Genomic DNA, 26,443 nt, shown 5'->3' with positions numbered 1-26,443 from the left:
TGTTTTCCTACCTTTTCAGGACATTTGGGTGAATTGTTAGAACATTAGGGTCCACATAATGTAGGACAACAACTACACACACACACACACACACACACACACACACACACACACACACACACACACACACACACACACACACACACACACACACACACACACACACACACACACACACACACACACACACACACACACACACACACACACACACACACATATAAAGAGGGGAGTAGCAGTGGTGCGTTGTCAGTGCGGTATTGCCATGTGATTGGGGAGTGTTTGTTATTGGTGGTGACGTTAAACCCCTCAACTCCCAGACCCCTTCTCCAGTTTCCACTAGATAGCACAGCCACAAAGTAAAAATTGGCTATCGTGAAAAATCTGAAAAACAAACATTACTTTTTTTGGCCTTAATTAAAGGTTAGGGTTCGGCATATGGTTAGCAGTGTGGTTAATGTTAGGGTTAGGTTTAAAATCACATTTAAGAAGATAAATTGTATAAATGGGCGGGGTTTATAACTTTGTGGCTGTGGTAACTTGTGACGACCTCCTCTCGGTTGTGCGATTCTGAAGCAGGTCGCCGGTCCTCAGTGTTTATCTGGTCGTCATGGCGGAGGGACGTGGAGAGCTACCGCCTCAGCCGCCGCTTCATCTATCTCTACCCCAGGCCAGCAAGCGACTGTGCTTGCGCCCGGCTCCCCGAGGGCCTGGTCCAGGGCCTGGTCCAGGTTTTCCGAACTCTCGGTTTCGCTGCCCGGAATCTCTATTGGACTGTGCGGCAAAGGCTGTAGCGGAGAAATGGGCCTTTGAGAGGGTGGAGGAGCGCTTCGAGCGGATCCCAGAGCCAGTACAGCGCCGTATAGTGTACTGGTCTTTTCCGAGGAACGAAAGGGAAATATGTATGTATTCGTCGTTTCAGTGCCGCGTCGCCGGCGAAGAGGGTCCGGCGGTAGGAACAGGGGCTCCCGCTGGATCCGGGGCTGTCCCTGGAGGGGTTACCAGTACGACGGGGGCAGCGGGCACCGGAGATGGACTGCCTTTCCGTCGGGGCATTCGGCTTTTAGAGACTGGTTGTGTGGAAAATGTCTTACAAGTCGGTAAGTGGAACAATCACAGCACTTTGCCCCTGCCCCTCTTCTCCTCTTACACGGCTTTTCAAATTAGTCTGTGCCCCTAAGCCCTAACTCGATCAAGGAAGGGTAGGCTGGCATTTAGTAATGGTATAAGTTTTTCCATGAAAACAAAAGTATGGAACAACTGGTCTATGTTGAAGCAATTTTAGCATAAGCCGACATTAATTTGGTTCGGATCGAATTAAGTGAACGGAGTGATCTAGCCTACATTAAATTCAGATGGCTGGCTAGGCTACTCTGTTTCATTGGGAAGCCGGATACGTTGATCTGTATCAGCTCAGCTGTTAAAAAATTAGAGGGCTGTCAGTTGATAGATATTATAGCCGTTCGTTAATTTGTAACTATTTTTGTGGTTTTACGCACACGATTTAAAACGAAGTAACATATCCATAGCCTCGATATAGCATTGACTCGCTTCACATTACGTTGTTGAGTCGATTGAGCCGACCCAGCTATGTGCTGGCAACATTTCAGCACTTTTTTCCCCTCCCTCGTCAAGGGCTATGGAAGGCTACCTACCCTTTCCTTGCGCTGGTGGGGGGGGTCATAACGTATCTCTGTTAGCGGCAGTTTCACACTCCATATGTTACAACTCGATTATATGTCTTTATTTGTGATAGAGGGTAGTTTATGTGAAAGACAAATACGCGTATGGGATATCTTATTATAATTAAACCAACGTAAGCCGACTCGATTCAAATCCTATATCTTTTGTTTATATGCTCGTTGGACAGGACAAAGGACTCATAGCCAATAGTAGGTCTACGGAAAATATTTACGCAGTGAAAACCACGCATTGGACCCAAGTTTGGAAGTAGTCATTAAAATTGTACCATTTGTAATTTCACAAAATAATATTTGTGCTGGGAAGCGGGAAATTTGTAGTCCCACTACTACACAATAGCTTTCCAGTTGAGATGATCGATATCCGTCTCGCATTTCCAAGGCGATCACTGCAGAATGGCAACCACTGGTTATTTTAGACAAAGGTACACTCCAGAGGCTCCTCTCTCCAACGAAATATTGTTTAATTCATGTGTCTGCCACTATAACATGTAAATTATGAAGAATTGATCATTATAATCTAAACCAATGGAGGATTTGATTGAAATGTGTTTTAGGGACTAAGCCCAATAAACATGTGGGTTTACACATCCTGAGGACTGGAAAAAGAACAAACCACGTTTTTATTGGCCAATAGTTTATAGCAGATCATCTATGTGGAAATGCTTTGATTTCATATTGTTTATGTACAGTATTACTTGACAATAATAAAAACACAACATATTAATATTCCATTCTAATAAAGCCTAATGTTCATCCAGGTATAAAGAAATATGATAGCCTATAGAAATAAATAATCACTTAAATGATGCAGACAATGTGTGTCCAACAAGAGACTGACAATTTGTGAACTCAAGGGATTTCTCTAAGGAAATGTGTGGCAGAGTGTGAAAACGCAACCAATATCAGCTCGGTGGAGTCTGATTTGGCATTTTAAAATAAGCTATAATGTGAGACACTTAACAGAGATAGCAGTAAATCATTATTTTCCCCTCAAGGTCAATACAGGCCTGTGTTTACCTTTTTATTAACCAAATGGAATGCAGGTAAATGTGATTTCTATGACAGATTATTTTCTCACTTGGTTTTTGTGTGATTTTTGTCTCTCTAACATTATCTATTTGTTTCTAACTTATGCCCAAAATATTTGGGGTACCTTAACTTTAACAGTGTTTACAGCACCGAATCTTTCTACGAAGTGCATGCATTTCTATGGTAATAACTAGCTACAGATGAGGGTTGCTTATGTCTACAAAATATTTAGGATAGTTTTCTACTTGCTCTATGTGACTGCCAGACCTAACCAGTTCCCTGTATAAACCTAAACTTACTTAGATTTTTCATAATGTTCCTGGTTCTCCAGGCCTCGACTTGCGGGGCATGTTGGCTGTTTATATACTAACTGCTTATATGAAGCTTTGGAGAAACATGTCTTCCGTGGAACACAGACCATTTTTGTTTTGCCTTTTAGTATCCTCAGTTAGTCTAGCTTTGACGACTGGGATTTCTTCTGACTTCTTCCTTGCTTGTTTGATGGCTCAGACAGAACACGCAACTCATAGTAATCCAAAACCTTGTTACCTGCCTTGAGACGTTTAGCCAACTGTCAAGGACAGGAGCAGACCTGTTGCAAGCTCTCTGCGATGCCTCATGTCTGGCTGGCCCACCACTCTTTCTCCCCAGAGTTGTTATTCACATGCTGCAACAGTAAGCCCCAAAGTCCTCAGTGCATTTCATGTTTTTATTTGTGTTAATGGGCGCAAACTCCTCTGCAGTCAGGATAGTTTGCATGCAAAGGCTCACAAAATAAATGATCAGTGTTTGTATTTGAGAAATGAGTTATAGGTGTGTTTAGCTGATGACAAGAATAACAGTTTGGCCCAGATACATGCCTTTGTATGGTTCACGGTAAAGTCCCTTATTGCATGTAAACTCATCATATTGCATATATTGGCCTGTGCTCATAATCTACTCAGTCAGGGCTTTAGTCATAATTAGAATAATCACAGATAGTTGTGTGTGTAATCCCCCCCCCATCCCCCGCACATGCCTAAGCAGCCTCCTCATCGCCCCCCCACGCCAGGCAGTCTGATAAAGTCCTCAGAGAGGAGGTTCCAGCTTTGAGTCAGGCTTCAGGATTATTGGGTCATGCTTTGTTACCCAGCTGTAGAAAAAGCACTTGTTCACAGAAGGGGGAGGAGGGAGGGTGTGTGGTGGGGTGGTGAATGCTATAAGCACGGTCCTCTCTCTACCTCACCATGTTGTTGCATAAAGCCCTAATAGGTCCCCTTTGAAGCTTCACTGGCTTCAAGTTTTAATGTCACGCGCACAAGTACCGTGAAATGCCTTTGTTGCAAACTCTAAACCCCGCAATACAGTAATCAATATCAGTGTAGTACTAAAAATAACACAAGGTAGAACAATAAACACACAGGAAATACAAATAAGTACACAAGAAAGTAAAGCTATATACAGGTTCAGTTTCAATACCATATTTACAATGTGCAGTGTGCAGGGATACCGAGTGGTAGATACTGTATGGGTGAGGTGGCTAGGCATCGGGATGCATGGAAAAACAGAGAAGCAGCGTAAATTAAGATTGTATGTGAGTGCATGTGTGTAGAATCAGTATAAATGTGTGTGCATGTTATGTGTGTGTTGGACTGTCAGTGTGCGTGAGTGTGTAGAGTCCTTTGGGTGTGCATGGAGACAGTACAAAATAAAAACTAGAGACGCTGGGCATCCTGGGTGGCGCATAGGTCTAAGGCACTGCATCGCAGTGCTTGAGGCATCACTACGGACCTGGGTTTGATCCTAGGCTGTGACACAACTGGCCGTGACCGGGAGTCCCTTAGGGCGGCGCACAATTGGCCCAGCGTCGTCCAGGTTGGGGGAGGGTTTGTCGTGGGGGGCTTTACTTGGCTCATCGTGCTCTAGTGACTCCTTGTGGTGGGACAGGCGCCTGCAGGCTGACTTCAGTCGTCAGTTGAACAGTGTTTCCGCCGACACGTTGGCGCAGCTGGCTTCTGGGTTAAGCGGGCAGGTGTTAAGAAGCACCGAAGGGTCATGTTTTGGAGGACGCATGACTCGACCTTCACCTCCCGAGCTCGTTGGGGAGTTGCAGTGATGAGACAAGATCACAAATGGATATCACAAAAAGGGGGAGGGAATGAGGCGAAGCAAAGTTTCTGCAGGATTATGCTTCAACAATTTAGCTCTTGAGATTCCTGCGAATCCGTGTGTGGCTTCTGGTCTGTAGAGAGGGTTTAAGTAAAAGGAAGTGACTGAACGTAGCCAGGTCCATTCCTAGTCATTGATGATGCACCTCGGCCATGACTCAAACAGGACTCACTCCCCCTCTTGGGTTTTTGTGTGGCAGGGTGCAGGCCAAATTTGATCGTGCCTTTTTGGGTGGTTTGTGACTTCTTTAGAAATGAGACATTGCAAAATAATTTGTTTTGAACAAGTCGATTCCATGTTAAATGCTGTGGGGAGACAGCAGTCTGTCTTTTTTTCTCTTTCCCGTTCTGTTACATTTTGGCACTTCTACTTCCCTTCTACAAAATGGAAACTCTACCCATTTTACTAATGATGAGCCCATAGTGCCTGCGTTGTTTGATGGACATGCTTATCTTACAGCCAAGTTTCTTTATCGGTGCCTGTCATATTGGACGTATTACTTAGCTATATAGTATCCATTATTTGTTTTAGACACCTATTCTATAGTGCCCTAATGTTTCTAGTTCTTGTCGGTTTTGAGGCAGATATTAATTTGTTGCTCCTCAGTGATGTCACTACTCATAGTTAGCCCCATATATCTGAAGCCCTTTGTCTTCCCAGCGTGAAAACTGTCATCTTTGTATTCTGGGCCAAATCTTACTCAGAACCTATACAAGTTTAACAAGGGACCACTAATTCTGAGCCGTCTCTCAACGCCCAGACAGACAATATTTAATCAAGACAATTAATTCCATGCATGCAAGTTTCAAAGAAAATCAGTAAAACAAATCTGCTCTTTACAGTTATTAGCCGTCTCAGGTTTGAAGGACACAGTCATTAAAAGCCTTTTCTGTCTCTGTCAAAGGAGGAAATTAATTTGGTCTGGGGAGGGGGGGGAGGGGCTTAAGTATGTAAATGCTTTAATCAGGGGAGAGCACAAACTGTTCATTTTGATAGAGAAAGGTGAACACACACACAGACTCTTTAGTAGCTAAGGCCTACACAATGTTGTTATGAAGTTGTAGGAATGTGTTATGTGAGCTGTAGTGTCTGACACGGAGTACAGACCATGTAGAAGAGGGACCATGTTGACTATAGCTATCCTCTTACATGCCACATATATTCTCCCCCAGGGCCCCCAGCACTGCTTCTTGTTTCCATGTGTTACAGTGGAACTGAATGATAACCAGCTACAGCACCATCCACATGCCACCCCTCTCATCTAACATGTGTTATCTGTAGTGGTTTCATAGCAACGATTTACCTTGGGCTCTGTACATTCTCACATACTAAAAATCAATAATAAGCGACCTTGCCTTTGCTGTTGATGCCCACTGCCTGCCTGGCGATACCCTCTGATTGACTTTATCAGTAATACACACTGCTCAGCACAGATCCCACGTGTCTTCAAATCAAATCACATTTTATTTGTCACGTGCGCTGAATACAACAGGTAGACCTTACCGGAAATGCTTACTTACAAGCCCTTAACCAACAATGCTGCATTTAAAAAAAAGTAAGTACAGAAATATTTGCTAAAACACACTAAAATACCAACAATGAGGCTATGTACAGGGGGTATAGGTTAGTCGAGGTAATGTGTATGTAGGTAGGGATAAAGTGACTACGCATAGATAATAAACAGTGAGTAGCAGCAGCGTAAAAAAGGGGTCAATGCAAATAGTCTAGGTAGCCATTTTATTAATTGTTTAGCAGTCTAATGGCTTGGGGGTAGAAGCTGTTATAGTATAGGCTTTACGGGCCTGACTTGTGTAAGCGTGGTAGAACATGGAGCTACAGGGAGCAATGGGGTTATTCATTCCACTGTCTGTCACTGATTTGTAGCTTCCACCACATTGCTAGGCTGGCTCTACCTCCTAGCCAGGGGTAAGGTTTAGATATCACCTCTTCTCCACTCCTCTCTGGCTGCCATGGCCGGGCCCCATGCACATACCTGCTGATGTGTCGTGTGTCAGTCACTAAACATGCCGCCTTTATGTGTTTTATTGGAGCTAACAGCTTGCCGTAGCGCACACATGCACTGTTCCCTGATCAAATACAAAACGCAGGCTCGAGAAAATAACTGTAAAAGTTCCTATTGAAGTCGTCATGCCTCTATGGTGAGCTGTTTGTTCTCACACCAGCAGGTATGTATTGTACAGTTATCACAAGGTGACTGCTGCTGCAATGTGACTCATTGTGACCAGTTTAGAGATTATTACTGAGCTACATTCAACCTCAACCGCCGGCCACGTTTTATTATATCTACATGGAGCCAAAAGGTTTCCTGCCCGTTCCTGGACGAGAGACAAATGTGTAATAACGTTTGATTATGGATTTTTGTTTTGTATTCACGTTTGGATGTGGTGTATCGCTGTCATTGTAAGATGAGCATACAGGGAAAGCTGCTAGACTTGAAAGAGTAAGCGCTCAGACAGGTCTATTGTGGCCTCATTTGGGTGTAATTGCCTAACAAATGCAAAAGAACACCAGGGGTAACAAAAAGCCAAGGAATGGAAAAAGCAGTTGGGATACACAGTTCCATTGAATAGAGAGTAGGGAGAGATTATCAACTCATATCCTGGGCTGCTATAAGATTGTGCGTAGCCAAGCAAAAAAAATCCCAATGCCTTCCTTTCTGTCCCAGTCTTCACATTTTGCCGTAGAGTGTGGCATCTGAGCTGGGAATGTAGCATAAAACTGGGAGAGGAGGAAATGCAGCCACAGAGCAACCAGCCTCTCCCATACAAGCCTTTTATCCAGCTGAGTTTTTGTTTTGGGGGTTTTGTGGTCAGTTCACATGGAAACTTAATGTTCTCCCTCTGGACTGCAGGGAAGGATAATGTATTGAAGAAAGGGTCAACTCTCCTGCCAAAGGGTAGAAGACACAAAGAAAAAGGAGCGACACAGGCCTCTGTGCAGTCAGCTATGTGTGAAACACTTTAAAAAAACTTTATTTAAGTCAGTTAAGAAGCTTGTGCTCCCAGTTAAGAACAAATTCTTATTTACAATGACAGCCTACAGGTGAACAATGGGTTAACTGCCTTGTTCATGGGGCAGAATGACATATTTTTACCTTGTCAGCTCAGGGATTTGACCCAGGAACCTTTCGGTTACTGGCCCAACGCTCTAACCACTAGGCTACCTGCCGCCACTTAGCACATTTCTGATGGGGAGACAGAGATTGTTGCTAAGGTGTTTTAGCTTTTGGTGCACTTTAAGATCCTTGCTTAATTTTATTGACTCGATCCATTTCCAGTGTTTCACGGAATGAATGTGCTACATCTGTTTCTACTGAATATTGATCAAAACGAACAGATTCCATGCATGGTATGGCCACAAAGTAGTGGTCACATTTGCACACATTTTGTTTTCCAAAGCCACTTGATGCCCATTTGTCTGTCTGGGCTTTTTTTTATTAGATTCTGTCTGAGTTTAATGTCAGTATTCCCCTCATTGCTTCTTATTGAAATTCCCCTCATTGATTGAATTAGTTGTCTTTACTGGAAGCTGAAGGTATGGTTCAAGGATATCTCTACTAATGGCTGTCCATATAAATGATAAACTATGGCCCTGTCTCTGTAGTTTGATTGCTCTAGAGACTGAGGTATGCACCCCAAATGGTGCCCTATACTCTATATAGTGCACTACTTTTGATTATGGCCCCTGGTCGAAAGTACTGCACCATGTAGGGTATAGGGTGCCATTTGGGGCTCATGCCTGGGATGAGGTACAGATTGCAAGATGAGCATCAAGGATTTTCTCAGCCAATTAGATTTGACCTTTTAACTCTGTCCATTAGAGCTGTGTTCAGTCACCATTGTTTGTTCTGTGAGGAAGAGCAAATGGGTAAATCCATTTGAATTCAATCACTTTTTGACAGTACCCCTTTTGATTTGAACGAAACCTTCCATACCTATTGACATTGTAGAAGTGCTCAGAAAGGGGCTTTTCGGGCCTGAATGCCAAAACATTAATGTGATAAAGGTGCTCAATGTTGACCAATTTTGTATACCCCACCATACCATGAGAAATCCATATCTTCATCACTGGTAAATAAAAAGATAACCAAAATAAGAAAAGCTGAGATTTTATACTGCTACTTTTGAAGTATATTTATAAATTTATTTTTGGTACTTAAGTATATTTAAAACCAAAGACTTTTAGACTTTTACTTACATAAATAGAAGTAAAAGTGTCTATACTTTTACTCAAGTATGACAATTGGATACTTTTTCCACCAGTGATAAATAGTTGTATTTGTTATGTTCGCTATGTAGCCCTTGCGAATTATTGTTGTGTGTTCCTTTTGACTCGCCCGTAACACGCGCTCCAGCAGGTATATTTCACTGGTCACCCCTAAAGCCAACTCCTCCTTTGGCCGCCTTTCCTTCCAGTTCTCTGCTGCCAGTGACTGGAACGAATCTCAAAAATCACTGAAGCTGGAGTCTTATATCTCCCTCACTAACTTTAAACATCAGCTGTCAGAGCAGCTTACCGATCATTGCACCAGTAGACAGCCCATCTGTAAATAGCCCACCCAACTACCTCATCCCCATATTGTTATTTATTTTTTTGCTCCTTTGCACCCCAGTATCTCTACTTACACATTCATCTTCTGCACATCTACCACTCCAGTGTTAATTCTAAATTGCAATTATTTCACCACTATGGCCTATTTATTGCCCTACCTCCCTAATCTTACTACATTTGCACACACTGTATATGGATTTTTCTATTGTGTTATTGACTGTACGTTTGTTTATCCCATGTGTAACTCTGTGTTGTTTGTGTCGCACTGCTTTGCTTTATCTTGGCCAGGCCGCAGTTGTAAATGAGAACTTGTTCTCAACTGGCCTACCTGGTTAAATAAAGGTGAAAAAAAAGACATGTCCTATAGGAGCCACCTAATACGCCCGAGCAGTTTATAAAGAATGTAACTATTCTCGTTCTTTCTACATAACAGTATTCTCTCTTGAAATTGGACTTCATCGAGTTTCCCAGTCATAGCCTGCCTAGGCTATATGCCTGTGATCGAAATCAACACCGGTAGGCATATCATTATTGTTTTCAAATATGTATTATTGGCACTAAACTACACTAAATAGACACTTTTTAACTATACATTTCACAATTGCAGATGTAACAATGCACAAGCACTCTATTTGCTTCACGTAGCCATGATATAAAAAAATTATATTTGATGGCGTTGATGATCGCAGCCCGTCGGTTCTCTCATTCACAACTATGCTTTCTAATTCCAGCACATGTTCGTTAACACACGGAAAAAATAAATACAATTTTTTAGATCATTTTGGTTAAACGTAAAAAAAAAAGGGGGCAATTTGTATATACATTTTTCAATCTTGACATTCTAACAGTTTTTAAGCTTTTAAATGATATCATACTCAACCGTTTTATCTTTTCCAGTGATGAAGACACGGATGCCTTATGGTATGATATGCAAAATGTCAGCTTTGAGCCATCTCCTGAATGTTTTGGCATTCAGGTCCAGGAAGTCTCTTTCTGAGCACTCTTTCCATGAGCAAACGTGTATGGAAAGTTTTGTTTAAATCTAAAGTGATTCTGGCAAAAAGTGATTGAACTCATACGGATTTACACAAATGTCAATGTCACAGACCTAGGGCTGTTACAGTTCTAACTCTTCAACCTTTCAGTAGAAATGAAACAATTTCCCCCCAGACCTGAAAGGCAATGAGTAATGCTATTTGTAGTAATTTGAACCGATTTTGATTAGAAACAGACAGTTTCCCTTTAACATTTTGTCTTACAAAACAGGCAGTTACTATTGCAATGGTCACATGTGGTGCACTGAGGTTCTTGACAATGCAGTGCTATTACTATAAACAAGACAGAAACTGCAGCCCATAGCAATTCATTGTGGAGCGCATCAGCATGATGTTCTGTAAAGCCTTTTCCAGTTGTCATAGGAAATGTCTCTTAAGTGCTTCAGCATTACAATTGCTGATAGTTAAGTGAGAGAAAAGAGAATAAAATGGCAATGTGAATTGTGTGGATTCCACCTCTGTGGTCTTGAGTTTAATGGTAATTTGTCCAAGCCGACCGTGTCCTCTCTGAATTCATAGGTGTTCATGTGAGTGAGGTGTTTTTTACAGATGAAAACAGCCTATTATCGTAGAGCTTTAGAGACTGCTAGCAACTCTACGCTAGCATCGCTCTGTTGTCAGTTTTTAGGTCGACGCCAGAGACGGGGGAGTGAATATCTACGTCTAGGTGATTCAGAGTAGTTAAAGCCAGTTCCTGTTTTTGCTTAGAAAAATGGCACTCCCTATTAAATATTAATAGCCTCCTCAAGCTAAACACTTGCCTCTCTCACTCTCTCTTCTGCCTACCGGCTCTCTTTTTCAATATGGGCTAATGACAGGCCTGCGTTTCCCTGCAGTGGCTCTGCTGATTTGACCCATTAGGCACTTGGTTCTCGCAGGCAGGCATCTGAATGAACAGATGACTGCAGAAAAAGGGGTGGAGGGCAGAGGAGGAGTGGGGAGAGAGGGAAGGAAAAAATAACTAAAAGGCAAATATGAAAGGCAGAGTAAATAAGCAACCTGTCACCTCCCCCACAAGTGATGACAAAAACAGCTAAAGTGCCCCGGCGAAGGAAGCTGGCAACAGAGACGCCTCATTAGGCTCCCCCAGCTCACCCTGAGACTCTGCACAGGAGGGAGGAAGTACCACACCATGCAAAGTGCAGCAGCAGACAGACACGCCAACATGCAGAGGGAGAGAGTGGACAGGACAGCCAGCTCCCCTCTCCGCTCGCCCCTCTTTCCCCACCCCGCAACATGATTCATGTGGGAAACATCTGCAGGGCTTTGTCTGGACCCCTAGCCCCCTCGCTCTCTTTTACCAGCCCCTAACCCCAAGTTGCACCTCTTCCCCTCCAACTCCCCGGCTTCGCCCGGTCACTCGGCTCCAAAACAAAGGTGCTGCGGCGCAGTCTGGAAATGTAATCCAACATGGCCTCTGACTGATGCCCGGCAGTGGAAGGAGACAGTGGTGGAACTTACTGGATGTGTCAGAAATAGCACCTGATTCCCTATGTTGTACACTACCTTTGACCAGGGCCTATATGTCCTGGTCAAAAGTAGTGCTTTATATAGGGAATAGTGTGCTGTTTCAGACGGAGCCATTGGCTCGGCTCAGTCCAACCATTTCAGATGAAGTACAGTCCCCCCGCCCCCCCCGTTATGAAACCAAACCACAAAGTTGGCTGTATAAGCTCAGCTCAGGAAGTACATTATAGTGACTCCTCTGGACATTTATAAATGGTACTGGTATTCCCCTGTCATTTATACCGAACCGGTACTTGAGAACATACTCCCTCTCCTCCACCCGGGTGAGTGTGTGTGTGTGTGTGTGTGTGTGTGTGTGTGTGTGTGTGTGTGTGTGGATCAATGGAGGGGATTCTGATAGTTGTCATGGTGTAACAGGATCAGTTGGCCTCCACCCCAGCGCCCCTAGAGCTCCAGCCTTCCCCATACTGGGCCACTGTGGAGCTGTTAGTAGGAATGGCTGCCTGACCTTGGCTGCTGTACCTCAGTGGGCTGGGCAGAGGCCCCACTATCTCCAGAGCATGACTCCCTTCAGAAATAAAGCTCCTAAAAGGGGGGAACCCACCCCAGCCTCAGGTCTGTAATGCCCACACCCACTACCACCACCTCAATCCCTAAACTCCTCTTACTGAGCACATAATTATTATAAAGCAGTAGTAAGGCTGTTTATAAGCATGGTTACTACATTTAAGCAATAAGGCCCGAGGAGGTGTGGTGTATATAGCCAATATACCACGGCTAAGGGCTGTTCTTAGGCATGACGCATTGTGGAGTGCCTGGATACAGCCCTTAGCTGTGGCATATTGGCCATATACCACAAACCCCTGAGGTGCCTTATTGCTATTATAAACTGGTTACCAGCGTAACTAGAGCAGTAGAAATAAAAGTTTTGTCATACCCGTCTGATATACCACGGCGGTCAGCCAATCAGCATTCGGGGTTCAAACCATCCAGTTTATACTTTACATTATATTCTGCATATACATTAAAGCCCAGTTATTGACTGACTGGTAACCCACAGGTAAGGTTTATGCAGTAAGTAATGCAGAGGTAGCCAGGCCGGCGCGGCTGACTGGTCAATCATTCATCAGCACTCCTCAACAGGCACTTATTGAAATTTCAAATATGGATTTTTGTGGTTAATATCTACCATTAGTAGTTACTCACAGCTGTAGAAACATTTCAACAATTAGGCCAGGCAGGTCATTTGAATCAATGGTGCCACGTGAGCACTGAATGGCATGTTTGTTTTAGTTTTTTCAGGGCGTGTAAGTGGCTAGCTAAATACAGTAGTCCAACTTGTTCGGTTGACACTGTTGCTGTGGTGGGGTTGAGGGTAGAAAGGAAGCGATATCTTCTCTCTGGCATCATATATTGGACTTCCCCCCCCACAGTCACAATCCTTCTGTATCCCCCCACCACCACTATTGATTTAAAATTCACATTTTCACCTAGTTTCATTTTGCCTCAGAAAAGAGGGGCGTGGCACGCTAAGCACTTTTTGTGCTGCGGCAGCAGACAGAAGCAGCCAGTGTGTGTGTCTGAAAAGTGTAAATCAGTGTTGAAAGTGTTGTACGACATCTTGGGGATGGAACTGCCTGCTGCAACAATAGGATTACAGCACAACGGGTGAAAGAAGCAATTAAACATTATGCGATCAGATTCCCTCAAGGGCACTTTATTTCTGAAGTTCCCTCTCTCCTAATACAGTCTTTCATATCCTCTTGAGCCATAGGGGTAGTGGTGGGTCGTAATCTGTAAGGTTTCTGACAGGTAGACACACGGCTTGATGAAGGGACCAGGCTGTGAGCTCTGGAACATATTTCATGCTGGCTGGATGACAATAGTATTGCAGTGATAAAGAGACTGCATTAATGTCAATTCAGACACCATGTCTGAACCAATCATTTCCCTTTTTACGACTCCCTCTGATGCTGTGAAGGCCAGATAAGAACTTTCAACGTGAAGGGTGTGTGTGTGTGTGTTTTTACAATTGTTCCGCAATCTCTTAACTCTTACCAATCTCTTACCTTTATGTCAAATGATAAACCATTACTTTGACTCAAATGTGATTTTAGTCCTCATGGAAACTGGATCTATACAGAGAATGTAGCAGACGGATAGATTTCTATGGCAGTACATTGAGGATTAGAATGATAGATTTCTATGGCAGTACATTGAGGTTTAGAATGATAGATTTCTATGGTAGTACATTGAGGTTTAGAATGATAGATTTCTATGGCAGTACATTCAGTATACTCAAGTGATCCAATCTGGCAGGCCCGTACACCATTTGTTTTCATCAACAGTAAATGCCGCATTATCCTAGAGCCACACAAAGGCTGGCTGATGAAAGGCTATGGCTGTGCCCTTGCTCATCACACACACACAACTGAACCTGGCTGAAAACAGGTGTCCCTCCCGGACCGACCATGGCTACATGGGGCTGAGGAGACGAGGTTTCGCACTGAAAGAGAGAGAAAAAAAACATTGACGGAAATATTCATGACCGCTACCTTTCATCATCTCTTGATTCTGGGGGCTGTGAAAAGGAGAGAGTGAGAGAGAAAAAAGGAAAAACGTCAAGTAAATCAGTGAGTGATTGAAGAGGCCTTTCCTGGATAATTCAGTTTGATTGGAGTCTCAGGCTGTCATTACTGACCCTGCCCAACACGGAGAGGAGAAGGAAGTCCCCTGCCTGACTCTCTCTCTCTCTCTCTGTCTCTTTAGAGCCGCTCCACACCACAGCCCTCTCCCTGGCCCTTTTGTCCTCTCATCTTCCTTCCCTAGTCACCTCCTTTATTCTGTCCATCACGGCTGGTCTCTGCCATTAGAGGTAGCAGGAGCCTTTGCACCCTGATGGTGATGCTGGACCTCACCTTGGGCATAATGGTGTCAGTTAGAGTTGACGAGGGGGTATTTTCACTTCTTTCCTGCTTTCAGAATGATAGGTTTCCGATAATTGTCATCTGTGAAAAGCATTTTAAACATTATTTTGACCATATTAACGGAAGCCATTAAGCATGACTTCCTATGTGGTTTCCTTGTGATTTCACCTGTTTTCCGTCTACTTTTGTCCTATTTGTCACACGTACCCATGCACTTGAGGAAACAAGGCTATTATTATGCTCAATTCTAAGTTGTTTATCTCCTCATTAACACGCTCAACAAGCAAAACAACAACACATATGTTTGTCTAATTATGGATAAACCCGTCCTATTTTAGTGTGGTGTCCTTTTGTGTGTCAGAACAGTCTTCCTCCGCTTTGAAAGTGTGCCATGCTATCCACAGCAGTCATGCTGGGAAATCCCCCGGGTAATGCAGTCTGGAGACCAGTAGTGGTGCTTTGAAAGTGTACCATGCTATCCACAGCAGTCATGCTGGGAACTCCCCCGGGTAATGCAGTCTGGAGACCAGTAGTGGTGCTTTGAAAGTGTGCCATGCTATCCACAGCAGTCATGCTGGGAACTCCCCCGGGTAATGCAGTCTGGAGACCAGTAGTGGTGCTTTGAAAGTGTGCCATGCTATCCACAGCAGTCATGCTGGGAACTCCCCCGGGTAATGCAGTCTGGAGACCAGTAGTGGTGCTTTGAAAGTGTGCCATGCTATCCACAGCAGTCATGCTGGGAACTCCCCCGGGTAATGCAGTCTGGAGACCAGTAGTGGTGCTTTGAAAGTGTGCCATGCTATCCACAGCAGTCATGCTGGGAAATCCCCTGGGTAATGCAGTCTGGAGACCAGTAGTGGTGCTTTGAAAGTGTGCCATGCTATCCACAGCAGTCATGCTGGGAAATCCCCCGGGTAATGCAGTCTGGAGACCAGTAGTGGTGCTTTGAAAGTGTACCATGCTATCCACAGCAGTCATGCTGGGAACTCCCCCGGGTAATGCAGTCTGGAGACCAGTAGTGGTGCTTTGAAAGTGTGCCATGCTATCCACAGCAGTCATGCTGGGAACTCCCCGGGTAATGCAGTCTGGAGACCAGTAGTGGTGCTTTGAAAGTGTGCCATGCTATCCACAGCAGTCATGCTGGGAAATCCCCGGGTAATGCAGTCTGGAGACCAGTAGTGGTGCTTTGAAAGTGTGCCATGCTATCCACAGCAGTCATGCTGGGAACTCCCCGGGTAATGCAGTCTGGAGACCAGTAGTGGTGCTTTGAAAGTGTACCATGCTATCCACAGCAGTCATGCTGGGAACTCCCCGGGTAATGCAGTCTGGAGACCAGTAGTGGTGCTTTGAAAGTGTGCCAACTCCACAGCAGTCATGCTGGGAAATCCCCGGGTAATGCAGTCTGGAGACCCTTTGAAAGTGTGCCATGCTATCCACAGCAGTCATGCTGGGAAATCCCCGGGTAATGCAGTCTGGAGACCAGTAGTGGTGCTTTGAAAGTGTGCCATGCTATCCACAGCAGTCATGCTGGGAACTCCCCGGGTAATGCAGTCTGGAGACCAGTAGTGGTGCTTTGAAAGTGTGCCATGCTATCCACAGCAGTCATGCTGGGAAATCCCCGGGTAATGCAGTCTGGAGACCAGTAGTGGTGCTTTGAAAGTGTACCATGCTATCCACAGCAGTCATGCTCCCCTGGGTAATGCAGTCTGGAGACCAGTAGTGGTGCTTTGAAAGTGTGCCATGCTATCCACAGCAGTCATGCTGGGAAATCCCCCGGGTAATGCAGTCTGAGACCAGTAGTGGTGCTTTGAAAGTGTGCCATGCTATCCACAGCAGTCATGCCGGGAACTCCCCGGGTAATGCAGTCTGGAGACCAGTAGTGGTGCTTTGAAAGTGTGCCATGCTATCCACAGCAGTCATGCCGGGAAATCCCCGGGTAATGCAGTCTGGAGACCAGTAGTGGTGCTTTGAAAGTGTGCCATGCTATCCACAGCAGTCATGCCGGGAACTCCCCGGGTAATGCAGTCTGGAGACCAGTAGTGGTGCTTTGAAAGTGTGCCATGCTATCCACAGCAGTCATGCTGGGAACTCCCCGGGTAATGCAGTCTGGAGACCAGTAGTGGTGCTTTGAAAGTGTGCCATGCTATCCACAGCAGTCATGCTGGGAAATCCCCCGGGTAATGCAGTCTGGAGACCAGTAGTGGTGCTTTGAAAGTGTACCATGCTATCCACAGCAGTCATGCTGGGAACTCCCCCGGGTAATGCAGTCTGGAGACCAGTAGTGGTGCTTTGAAACATATGCTCCAAGAACTACCATCAGACCTGCTCAATTGTCCAGTCCCACCCCTTCCTCCCTCCCTGCCTTTCTGTCAAGTCCAGCATAATTGGGCCAGCCAAACACCTAGCTAATTGTGCTACTAACCTCATCTCTCCTCATTACTACTGGAATTGACCTAGTAAAGTACAGTAGAATAGTCTTTGTCTGTTGCTAGCTGACTTTGAGGCCAGTACTAGTAAAAAGAGGGCTGTCCTGCTACTGCTAGCCTTGGTTAGTGATTCAAGCTTTAAAGAATGTCTTTGACATAGAAGACTATACAACCAGCTCATATTTCCATTCAGTACCACTGTCTGACAGTGGACGCTATACCTGAGGTAGAAGTAAGACAAAGCTAATGCGTGAGTTAATCTCTTAGCCTCTCCCGTATTCCCAGTAGTCCTCCTGGTCATGTCTTTCTGGGGAAAAGGGGTTGTCGCTCCCTGTCTCCCTGCTCTCCCTCGGGTCCTCACGCGCCATAGGGGTTAAACCCGCCTCAAATGGCGCACATGTGTCATAAACACTCCCTGAGCTTTGAAGTCAAGTGAGCTCCTACAATGGTCGCCTGCCTCTCAAGTTCCCCCAGTTTGCAAACCTAGAGGCCTCTCTTGTATATCAAGCAGCCTTTGTGCCAGCCCCAACGTCAAAGTATACAGTCTCACTCCAGTTATGGAACACTGGATACCTATTCAAGTCATGTCAATGGTTTATAACATAACAGTGGAGATTTACTAACTGGCCTTTTGATGCTGCTTGGCTATTTTCCACCTTCACCAGTTAGTCATCCCACTGAGCATTCAACTCCAGTCTCCATTTTTAGACATAGGCTACTGTTGTTTCATGATATGACTATTGTGGATTTCAGGTAGTTACAGAACTAGAAAGTCTTTCAACACACCGCTAGGTCACAGCCACTCTGAAGTGCACCCAGGAATTTGTCCCCGGGGGGCTTTTTTTCCCTGTCTGATTTGTGTTCTGTCCTTGATGATTGGATGAAAAAAATCCCCCTCTCATCAAATCCCTCTATTAATATCTGCAGAGCGCCCCTCAGCCTCCCCTCCCTGCCTGCCTAGCCTGCATTATTAACAAGCCCTCTCCCAATTAAGATGGATGAGACTGCTCTTGAGGGTATTTGTTCAGGTAAGATCTCTGATTAGCATATCTGATGGATCTGCCTTCACACACTGATTAGAACCTTCCCAGAGGCCCCGGGGCCACTTTAAAGGAACAACTGCACAAATTAGACTTAGACCTAGAGCACACTGGGTTGCTAAAGTAGCCTGGCCACCAATGACTGTACCCCAACCCCCTGGGCCCACTTAGCCCAACCCCAGCCCCACTGCTGCCTGCTCCCCTTCTGTGAAGAAGCTGGCTTTTCATTCATTCATTTCTTATTAGGACGTGTATAACAGGATTAGTCTTCTTAGTATTTGGGTATGTGTAGAGAGTCCCTCCCCTCCTACCACTGTAACAGTGAAGCTCCCTCCTGCAGACTGTGTGTGTGTGTGTGTGTGTGTGTGTGGCTACTAAATGAGGCCAGTGCTATAGGAGAAGGAAGAGTCTCCTGTGTGTGGGTGTGTGTACAGGCCAGATGGGACTTGAGCTGCCAGCCACGAGACGAGATCTCCTCCTTCCTTTAGGAGTGTGGGAGGAGACAAGCTTTCTCATTGGGCCAAGTGTAATCCTTCTAGTGCGGCTTGGATACTAGCCCTCTGTGTTTGCCAGCTCCAATGCATATCATTTCAGGATATAGTACGTCAGCCCCTGCTTGTGGCTGATTAGCCATACGGTCAAAGAATAGGCCGACCTAGTAGACAGAGTGAGGCCTGATAATGTTATCAACACAAGGCCCAACCCAAATAGTCATGCAATGTCACCTATTTTTGGCGGGTGCTTTGCACTTCTCAGGATAATGCTTAATCTTAGACATTGGCCCATTCTAAGAAGGCCTACTTAGATTCTCTTTGTTTGGGCTGAGTTGCTGAAGGGCCCAGTAGTAGGCCGGCTAATCCTCCTCCAAATCTATATGTCGATACGTGTCGGAGTCTAGTGATCTGAACAGCACTCGCCCTCCGTCCGCCTGTCTGTCCAGAAAGGGGAAGAGGGACAACACGGTGTGGTTTTAAACTAGTTCAACTGGTTTTAGTTGGGCCTGTGGAATGCGTCCGTGTGTGTGCACATGCTCGTGCATCTATGTGTCTTCAGTGTGTCAGCCAGAGTTGTCCTGATTGCAGCAGATAGAGCCACTCCGTGATCTACTAACCCCACCTGCCTCTAATCTAGTTCTGTGTGCTGCTGCCCGTGCCTGGCAGGCAGCTGTAGCCAACCCCTTTGTTTTGATGTCAGGTACTGCAGAGGCTAGGCTAATGAAACCCAGTCTGGCTAGCACTGCTCCCCGCCTGCTCGCTGCCTGCTCCCCGCCTGCTCGCTGCCTGCTCCCTGCCTGCTAATGCCTGGCACGGGGGAGGAGCAGCCAATTAATAGCTACTGCAACACCTTGTTACTGGAGCATGAGGCTAACTGTCTGTCTGCCTGGTGGAGCATAGAGATGGGCTGAGCTGATTGGCTGAGCTGATTATCTTCGCTGTGCTTTCACAAGGGAGTTTGGTTCAAAATACTGAAAAGCATGATGTTGTGTTGCGAGGAAGTTTAGAATGTTGCACTCTGCACTGTTAGAAGGAAGAAAGTATTTTCTTCTTTTACAGAATACCAACCGCTTTTCCTCCTCGTGGTTCTCTTGTTCCTGTTCCTGTCGTGGCCTGGCTGTGTTATTATTTGATTGTTTTAACCTTTTATTTAACTAGGCAAGTCAGTTAAGAACAAATTCTTATTTACAATGATGGCCGACACCGGCCAAACCCGGACGACGCTCCTTCCTTTACCCTCCGACTAGTGATAATAGAGTTGGCCTCACACCCAGATACACGACAGACTAGCACACTGCCTCTTGTCCCATTCTCCTTCCTGCCCTGCCCTGCCCTTCTCTTTCTCTCTCCTTAAATTTTCAGTTTTTTTCTTCTTTGTATTGTAATGCCGGAGCTTGGCTCAGTGCCCAGTTTCATCTATTGATGTCGCTTTCCCCTCCCTCCTCGGTCCGCCCTGTCTCCTCGCTCGCTCCCTCCTTCCCTTCCTCCCTCTGTTTCAGCAAAGTCCAAACTCTCCTGTTGCTGTTGCTGTGGCGAGGGAGGCAGCATGTCTCTTTGGAATGCAAACATGCACATTCCTACACGCACGCGCACACACACACACACACACACGCGCGCGCGCGCGCGCGCGCGCGCGCGCCCAGCCCAGCATACACAGTGCCCTGGCAGCTCCGTGGGTCATTGTGTTTGGCACGTGGCCCTGGGTAGGGGGTGTGCCACCACCCTGCATCCCCTCTACCCCCTGCCTGACTCCACTGTGCCTTGGCAGACAGCTCCTGCTGAGTAAGGAACGGAGCCTCTCTCCTGCTCTCTGTCTGTATCCAGGCTAAATTGATAGGCAGCTGCCCACTTCTACAACCATACCCATGATTTAATATTCTGGAGGGCTATGGGCTTTCATTACCACACCCATGTGGTGTGGGAGTTCCAAGACTTTCTCTCCCTCCCCCTTGAGCAAATTATTTTTTTGCTTCCACCTCCATGAGTTAATTATTTTTGCAAAATACCTACGTTTAATCTAGTTGTGGGATCGGCTTTCTCCCCCTCATTTCACATAGTAGCCCTCCCCTTCCCTGGCTCTCCTCTCCAGGCGATATGTCTGAACAGACAGAAACAATTCAAGGGGGAGCTTCCTGGCTTTCGATACCCCACAGCATAAAGGGGGTTTCACAATCCACATTCACATCCACATTCCTGAGCATAGTGGTGTATGATCCTCTTCCATGTGTGGGTTTAGGCTGAGCAGTGTAGCGTGGCCGGTCGCTGCCTGCCGATACAGGAAGAAGCTCTAAGCTGAGATTTGAGAGAGAGATACATAGTAGAAGGGTGCCCGGCCCTCAACTAAATGTGTGTGCCTGTCTGTGTGTGTGTCTGTGTGTACGTGCATTTAATTGCCTGGTGCTGGTAGTGTACTGTAGTACTAATAGAGGTGTTTGTTGTTACTGGAGTGGCCAGTGTTTGTCTAACAGCCTGCCCGGTCCTAGTCAGGTCTGTAATCAGGTAAAAAACAACGTTTTAATAACAAGGTGGGAGAGGGCAGCTAGCCAGCCTAGAGCTTTTCTTTTGCCCATTCCTTCCATTTATCCACTTTGGTGAAGAAAAAAAGAAGAAAGAAAACGAAATTTGAAAAACATCCCCACTTCTCACAAGGAAGGAAGAGAAAGTAGTTTGAGTATGGACCCTGTTGAAACCAGGCTTTTCTGCTTCGCTGTATCCCCCAGCTAACAGCTAACTCCCCCAAGGACGATCACCGGCGTGTGCCAAGTCAGGCGAGTCCAACTGGCGCTTGCCCAGTCCACAGCGTACGTTGTTGTTAGGGCTTGGTGTCTTTTTGTGATGGCAGCGACCTTAATGTGAAGAGGGAGGGACTGGGAGGAGGTGAACAGAACAGCCCTGTGTTATAACTAAGCCATGTAGTTGAGATGACTGTGCCACTGTGGTTAATGGCACCTGAAAGAAAACAAAGTTGCCACCGCCTGAAGCTAGTTCAGGTTATTACTAGCATAGAATGACATATAGTATCCAATCAGAAAGTAGCTCATTTATTGGATCTCCGTTGTCACTGCCCTTTACCATTGGGTTTAAGTCTGGGTCTGTGTGACTCTGCATGGAAAACATCTCCATTCACTGCAGTAGGATAGTTATGGGTCTTTAGGCGACAGAAGGTTATTACATGCTAAAGAGACCGAATGTCGGGAAAAGTTTCTCCGTTTCATTAATCGGTGGAGAGGAGGCGGGATCAAGCCAAATCAGAGAAGTTGATTTGCTGGCTGTCTCTCTGTGGTGACCTCTCATAGGTGAGGCTCTTTAACCAGTCTGGAGTGCTGCTTTATGAATATTCACCACAGCATCCCCGGTGACCAAAGCAGTGTTTAAATCTACATAATTTGTCTTTAAGTGCCTTTCAGATGGCCTTTTCCTTTCTGTCGCTCTCCAGAAAAGGAGCCATGCTTATTAATCAAGCTCTCTTTGTGAGAGAACGCTACGGCTGGTCCAAAAGCTACTCAAACGCTCCTGCTGGAATGAAGGCACAGGTCATTTTTAAAGCCCTTGTATCAATGTCCATTCTCTTCAAGTAGAGCTTAAATGAGAAGCATTGGAGTACAGGGGGAAAGCTGTGGAGCGAATGGTAGGTAATAGGTGTATGTAGTGGAGTGTATATTTGAATGACTCACATGTAAGAGTTCTAGCTTGTCTAATGATAGTGGGTGTTTCCGGTTCTCTCCGGCACTGCAGCATGGCACCCACAGATCAGCTCTTGGATTTCCACATGGGCCATGCTTGTTTTTACTGGAACCCATAGTCTACACATCCAGAAGTGTGAAGCTTGCATCATTGTTGGTTTAGTCTCAGGCCAGTGGAGAAAGACAACTTATCTGGCTTATTGTTTTGATTGTTTTTGGGGGGTGTGTCTTTCAATACAGGCATCGCAGCCTAAAGGGCACTGAATGCATATACCGCCCCCCCGACTCTCTGATCTGCCACCCCGATGACATGGCCTCTGTCTGCCCTGAATGGAGCGCCATGGAAAGCTTGTATTTACCCATAGACATGGCATACAATGCAGAGCCATCTATGTGGAACGAGAGGAAGAGAAAGAAATAGTAAGCAGAACAAGGGAACATACCACCCTGGGTTCATACAACGCTCCTATTACGGCTCAGGCTCACGTGCCTGGTAGCTTATTGTGAGACCGAGAACTACTTCATCTCCATGCAGGCTAGTTTGTACTAATGATGTTCCTTCTGTCTGTGTGGAATCTCGTACTATAGAATGGTGGCCCAGTGGGTCCATTGAGCGGGCTAGCTTTGGGTCCATTGAGCGGGCTAGCTTTGGGTCCATTGAGCGGGCTAGCCTTGGGTCCATTGAGCGGGCTAGCTTTGGGTCCATTGAGCGGGCTAGCTTTGGGTCCATTGAGCGGGCTAGCTTTGGGTCCATTGAGCGGGCTAGCTTTGGGTCCATTGAGCGGGCTAGCTTTGGGTCCATTGAGCGGGCTAGCTTTGGGTCCATTGAGCGGGCTAGCTTTGGGTCCATTGAGCGGGCTAGCTTTGGGTCCATTGAGTCCGGGCTAGCTTTGGGTCCATTGAGCGGGCTAGCTTTGGGTCCATTGAGCGGGCTAGCTTTGGGTCCATTGAGTGGGCTAGCTTTGGGTCCATTGAGCGGGCTAGCTTTGGGTCCATTGAGCGGGCTAGCTTTGGGTCCATTGAGCGGGCTAGCTTTGCGTCCGTCAGTGCTTCCCTTAGAGGGGCTGTCACTGGTGAGCTGCTCTTTTTCAGAGTGTCGGGGCCATGTGAATGAACGGCTCTCTAGCGATAAGGCCTTTTCTTTGTAAACAGAACAGAGCCAAAGTGCATTGTGTGGTATTGTTTACTGAGCCTTTTATTCTGTCTGCATGCGCATGTGTGAACGCGTGACGTTATTTGGTGCGGGTCTGAATGGGCTGGTGTCAGTTTTATCCTGTCCCCCAGGTTATTGAGTTCACTTGTTTTTGTGCTCTGAAATAAACTGACAGCAAAGACAAATCCCCTGTTATAATCTTTATAATATGAACGCCACATGTTGGGGTTTTCTGCTGGAGAGAGAGACTGATATTTCACTTACTGAATCCGGTGGCAAATATCACAAAGGGACTGTGAAATTACCATTGCATTGTTGAAATGGCTACTTTACCACGGCCACAGTTATAGCATTTCTCCTTCATTGCAATGCTCCTGTGGTTCAGTGATTGAAAGAAAGGAATAACATGGGTGATGTAATCTAACCAGGGGCTTGGGATTCTGTCTGTCTTTTGGAGGAGCCTATTCCAATCCTAACACTCCCCAGCACACATTACCCATTCAAAGGTCCCAGCCAGAGCCAACGCCGAGAAAGCCTGTCTCACCCTCTGACTAAATAACATCCTGTTTCACCGCAGTGCTAGGTAACCGGGAGCGAGTGTGTTCCGAGCGCCATCAATGCCTTTTGGCACCCCCTGTTGTCTCCGGATCTCATTTCTGTTCTCCACACATCTCCTACTCTCTCTTTCTCCTCCGCTCTCTTTCTCCTCCTTCTCTTTCTCCTCATCTTTCTTCTGCATGCAGCATCTCAGTGGCAGCGGCAGTGGTGTCCAGGACCCTGCTTCCAAGCTGACGCCTGCTAACCGCTGTTTAAGCTTTGTGGTGAGCCAGGCCCTTGCCTGAGGCCTAGACAGACCCGGCGAGAACAAAGAGCTCCTGTGAATCCTGGGCCCAGTGGGCAGCCGGTTCAGGGTGAATAAAGCAGGTCACGGCGAGATTAAGACTGTACTGTGTGCATGCGGAGGGGAGCGGGGCGCTAGCGCATCATTGGGCTTTTTCAGGGTGCATACCAGCTCACAAGGCAAGGCAGTCCCCTGAAACAAAAGTAGAGGGGATAGTCCTTGAGAAGGAGGAGTTTGGGAGTTGGAGGAGGAGGGGGGGATAGGCCTAGATAATGAGGAGTTTGGGAGGGAGGAGGAAGGGAGGAGGGGGGGATAGGCCTAGATAATGAGGAGTTTGGGAGTTGGAGGAGGGGGGGATAGGCCTAGATAATAATGAGGAGTTTGGGAGTTGGAGGAGGGGGATAGGCCTAGATAATGAGGAGTTTGGGAGGGAGGAGGGGGATAGGCCTAGATAATGAGGAGTTTGGGAGGGAGGAGGGGGATAGGCCTAGATAATGAGGAGTTTGGGAGGGAGGAGGGGTATAGGCCTAGATAATGAGGAGTTTGGGAGGGAGGAGGGGGGATAGGCCTAGATAATGAGGAGTTTGGGAGGGAGGAGGAGGATAGGCCTAGATAATGAGGAGTTTGAGGGGGGAGTTTGGGAGTTTGGGAGTTGGGAGGAGTTTGGGAGGAGGGTGATAGGCTTAGATAATGAGGAGGAAGGGAGGGAGGGGGGGATAGGCCTAGATAATGAGGCGTTTGGGAGGGAGGAGGGGGGATAGGCCTAGATAATGAGGAGTTTGGGAGTTGGAAGAGGGGAGGGGAGGAGTGGTCATTTCAGTTGCCGCCATTACATTGCCTTTGCTTCAGCTGATCTGAAGCCTGTCTTTACAGAATTACAACACACCTTCAGGGTCCCAAGCAGCATCAGAATGCATGCAAGACGAGGCTTCACGTCATGCCCCATCCTTTGTGTCAGGACCTCTGTTTTTTTCTGGTCCAGATGCTTAGCTTGGCTTGATGAGCATTTAATGAAGTCACCCAGAAGCCCAATTGCAGATCAGGGATTGCTATCTTGTTAATGGACCAATGGAGATGTCAGTTCACCTCGCCTCAGCTGTACATTTACTCATAGCTTCCGCATTATGGCAATGGTTTGGTTTGTGGGGGAGGAGGAGGTTTGTGTCTGACAAGCTCACAGTGTCTTCAGACTTTAAAAGCTGATTTTTCTTCCTTGAAGATTCATTGTTTTTGTTTCTTTCCATCTGAGGCTGGTTTACAACTGAAGGGGTTAATAAGTTATGCCAAAAGTGGCGATTAGATTTGCGCTACACATTTTTCTCTTTGTCAACAGAACAAATGCTAACTTCAGAGCCTGTTTCTGTCTTTAGCCACTTGCTATTCTTTGCACATTTTCTCATCGTCGACGGCAGCATTTTTTGCTTTTGTGAGTTTTATGAAATATAAGCCTCTTAATGCGCACTTATCAAGCACCGCCGACCGTGCTTCAAGAACAAACGCCTCACGAGGCATTTTGCTGCCCTGACTGCTCCTTGTCAATCGCAACAAGACGGTGGCAGATGGTTGCTTGCATATTAAACAGGAATCTGTACATTTTAAGGGCACACATAATGAAAGACCAGTGTTAGATGGGTGCATTAGAGGCCATGGCTGTAGAGAGACTAGAGGGGGTTGATAAGAGCATCGCTAGGCATTGAGGAGTTGACCTGATCTGTCAGTAATTGGGGGATAAATGCAGCCTTGTGACCTTTGGGAGCTGTCAGCTTCTCTTATGCACCCTGGCTGCCCCTCAGCTAGCAGCTAACCCTCTACCTGCAGCTCCTCCCTCGACACACAAGGCCAACGAACAATGTAAGGCACGCAAACACAGCAGACAAGAGCAGTGAAACCCCAGATCTCAATCTT

The 26,443-nt window shown here is 46.3% G+C and overlaps 1 protein-coding gene across 2 annotated transcripts in view; it reads left to right on the top strand.

Moving 5' to 3' along the window:
- The first annotated feature begins 571 nt into the window (after window positions 1–571).
- The window catches only part of LOC112226931 (zinc finger SWIM domain-containing protein 5), a 48,739-nt gene continuing 22,867 nt past the window's right edge, over window positions 572–26,443 (top strand). For both annotated transcript variants that reach the window (XM_024391614.2, XM_024391613.2), the window contains exon 1: window positions 572–1,100. In XM_024391614.2, coding sequence (XP_024247382.1) covers window positions 611–1,100 — 490 coding nt within the window. In that variant the 5' untranslated portion in view covers window positions 572–610. The remainder of the gene's footprint in view (window positions 1,101–26,443) is intronic.

This window comes from Oncorhynchus tshawytscha, linkage group LG28 (assembly GCF_018296145.1).
Source record: "Oncorhynchus tshawytscha isolate Ot180627B linkage group LG28, Otsh_v2.0, whole genome shotgun sequence".
NCBI lineage: Eukaryota > Metazoa > Chordata > Actinopteri > Salmoniformes > Salmonidae > Oncorhynchus > Oncorhynchus tshawytscha.
The sequence above is the reverse complement of the archived record's forward strand: the minus strand, read 5'-3'. Positions and strand labels throughout refer to the sequence as shown.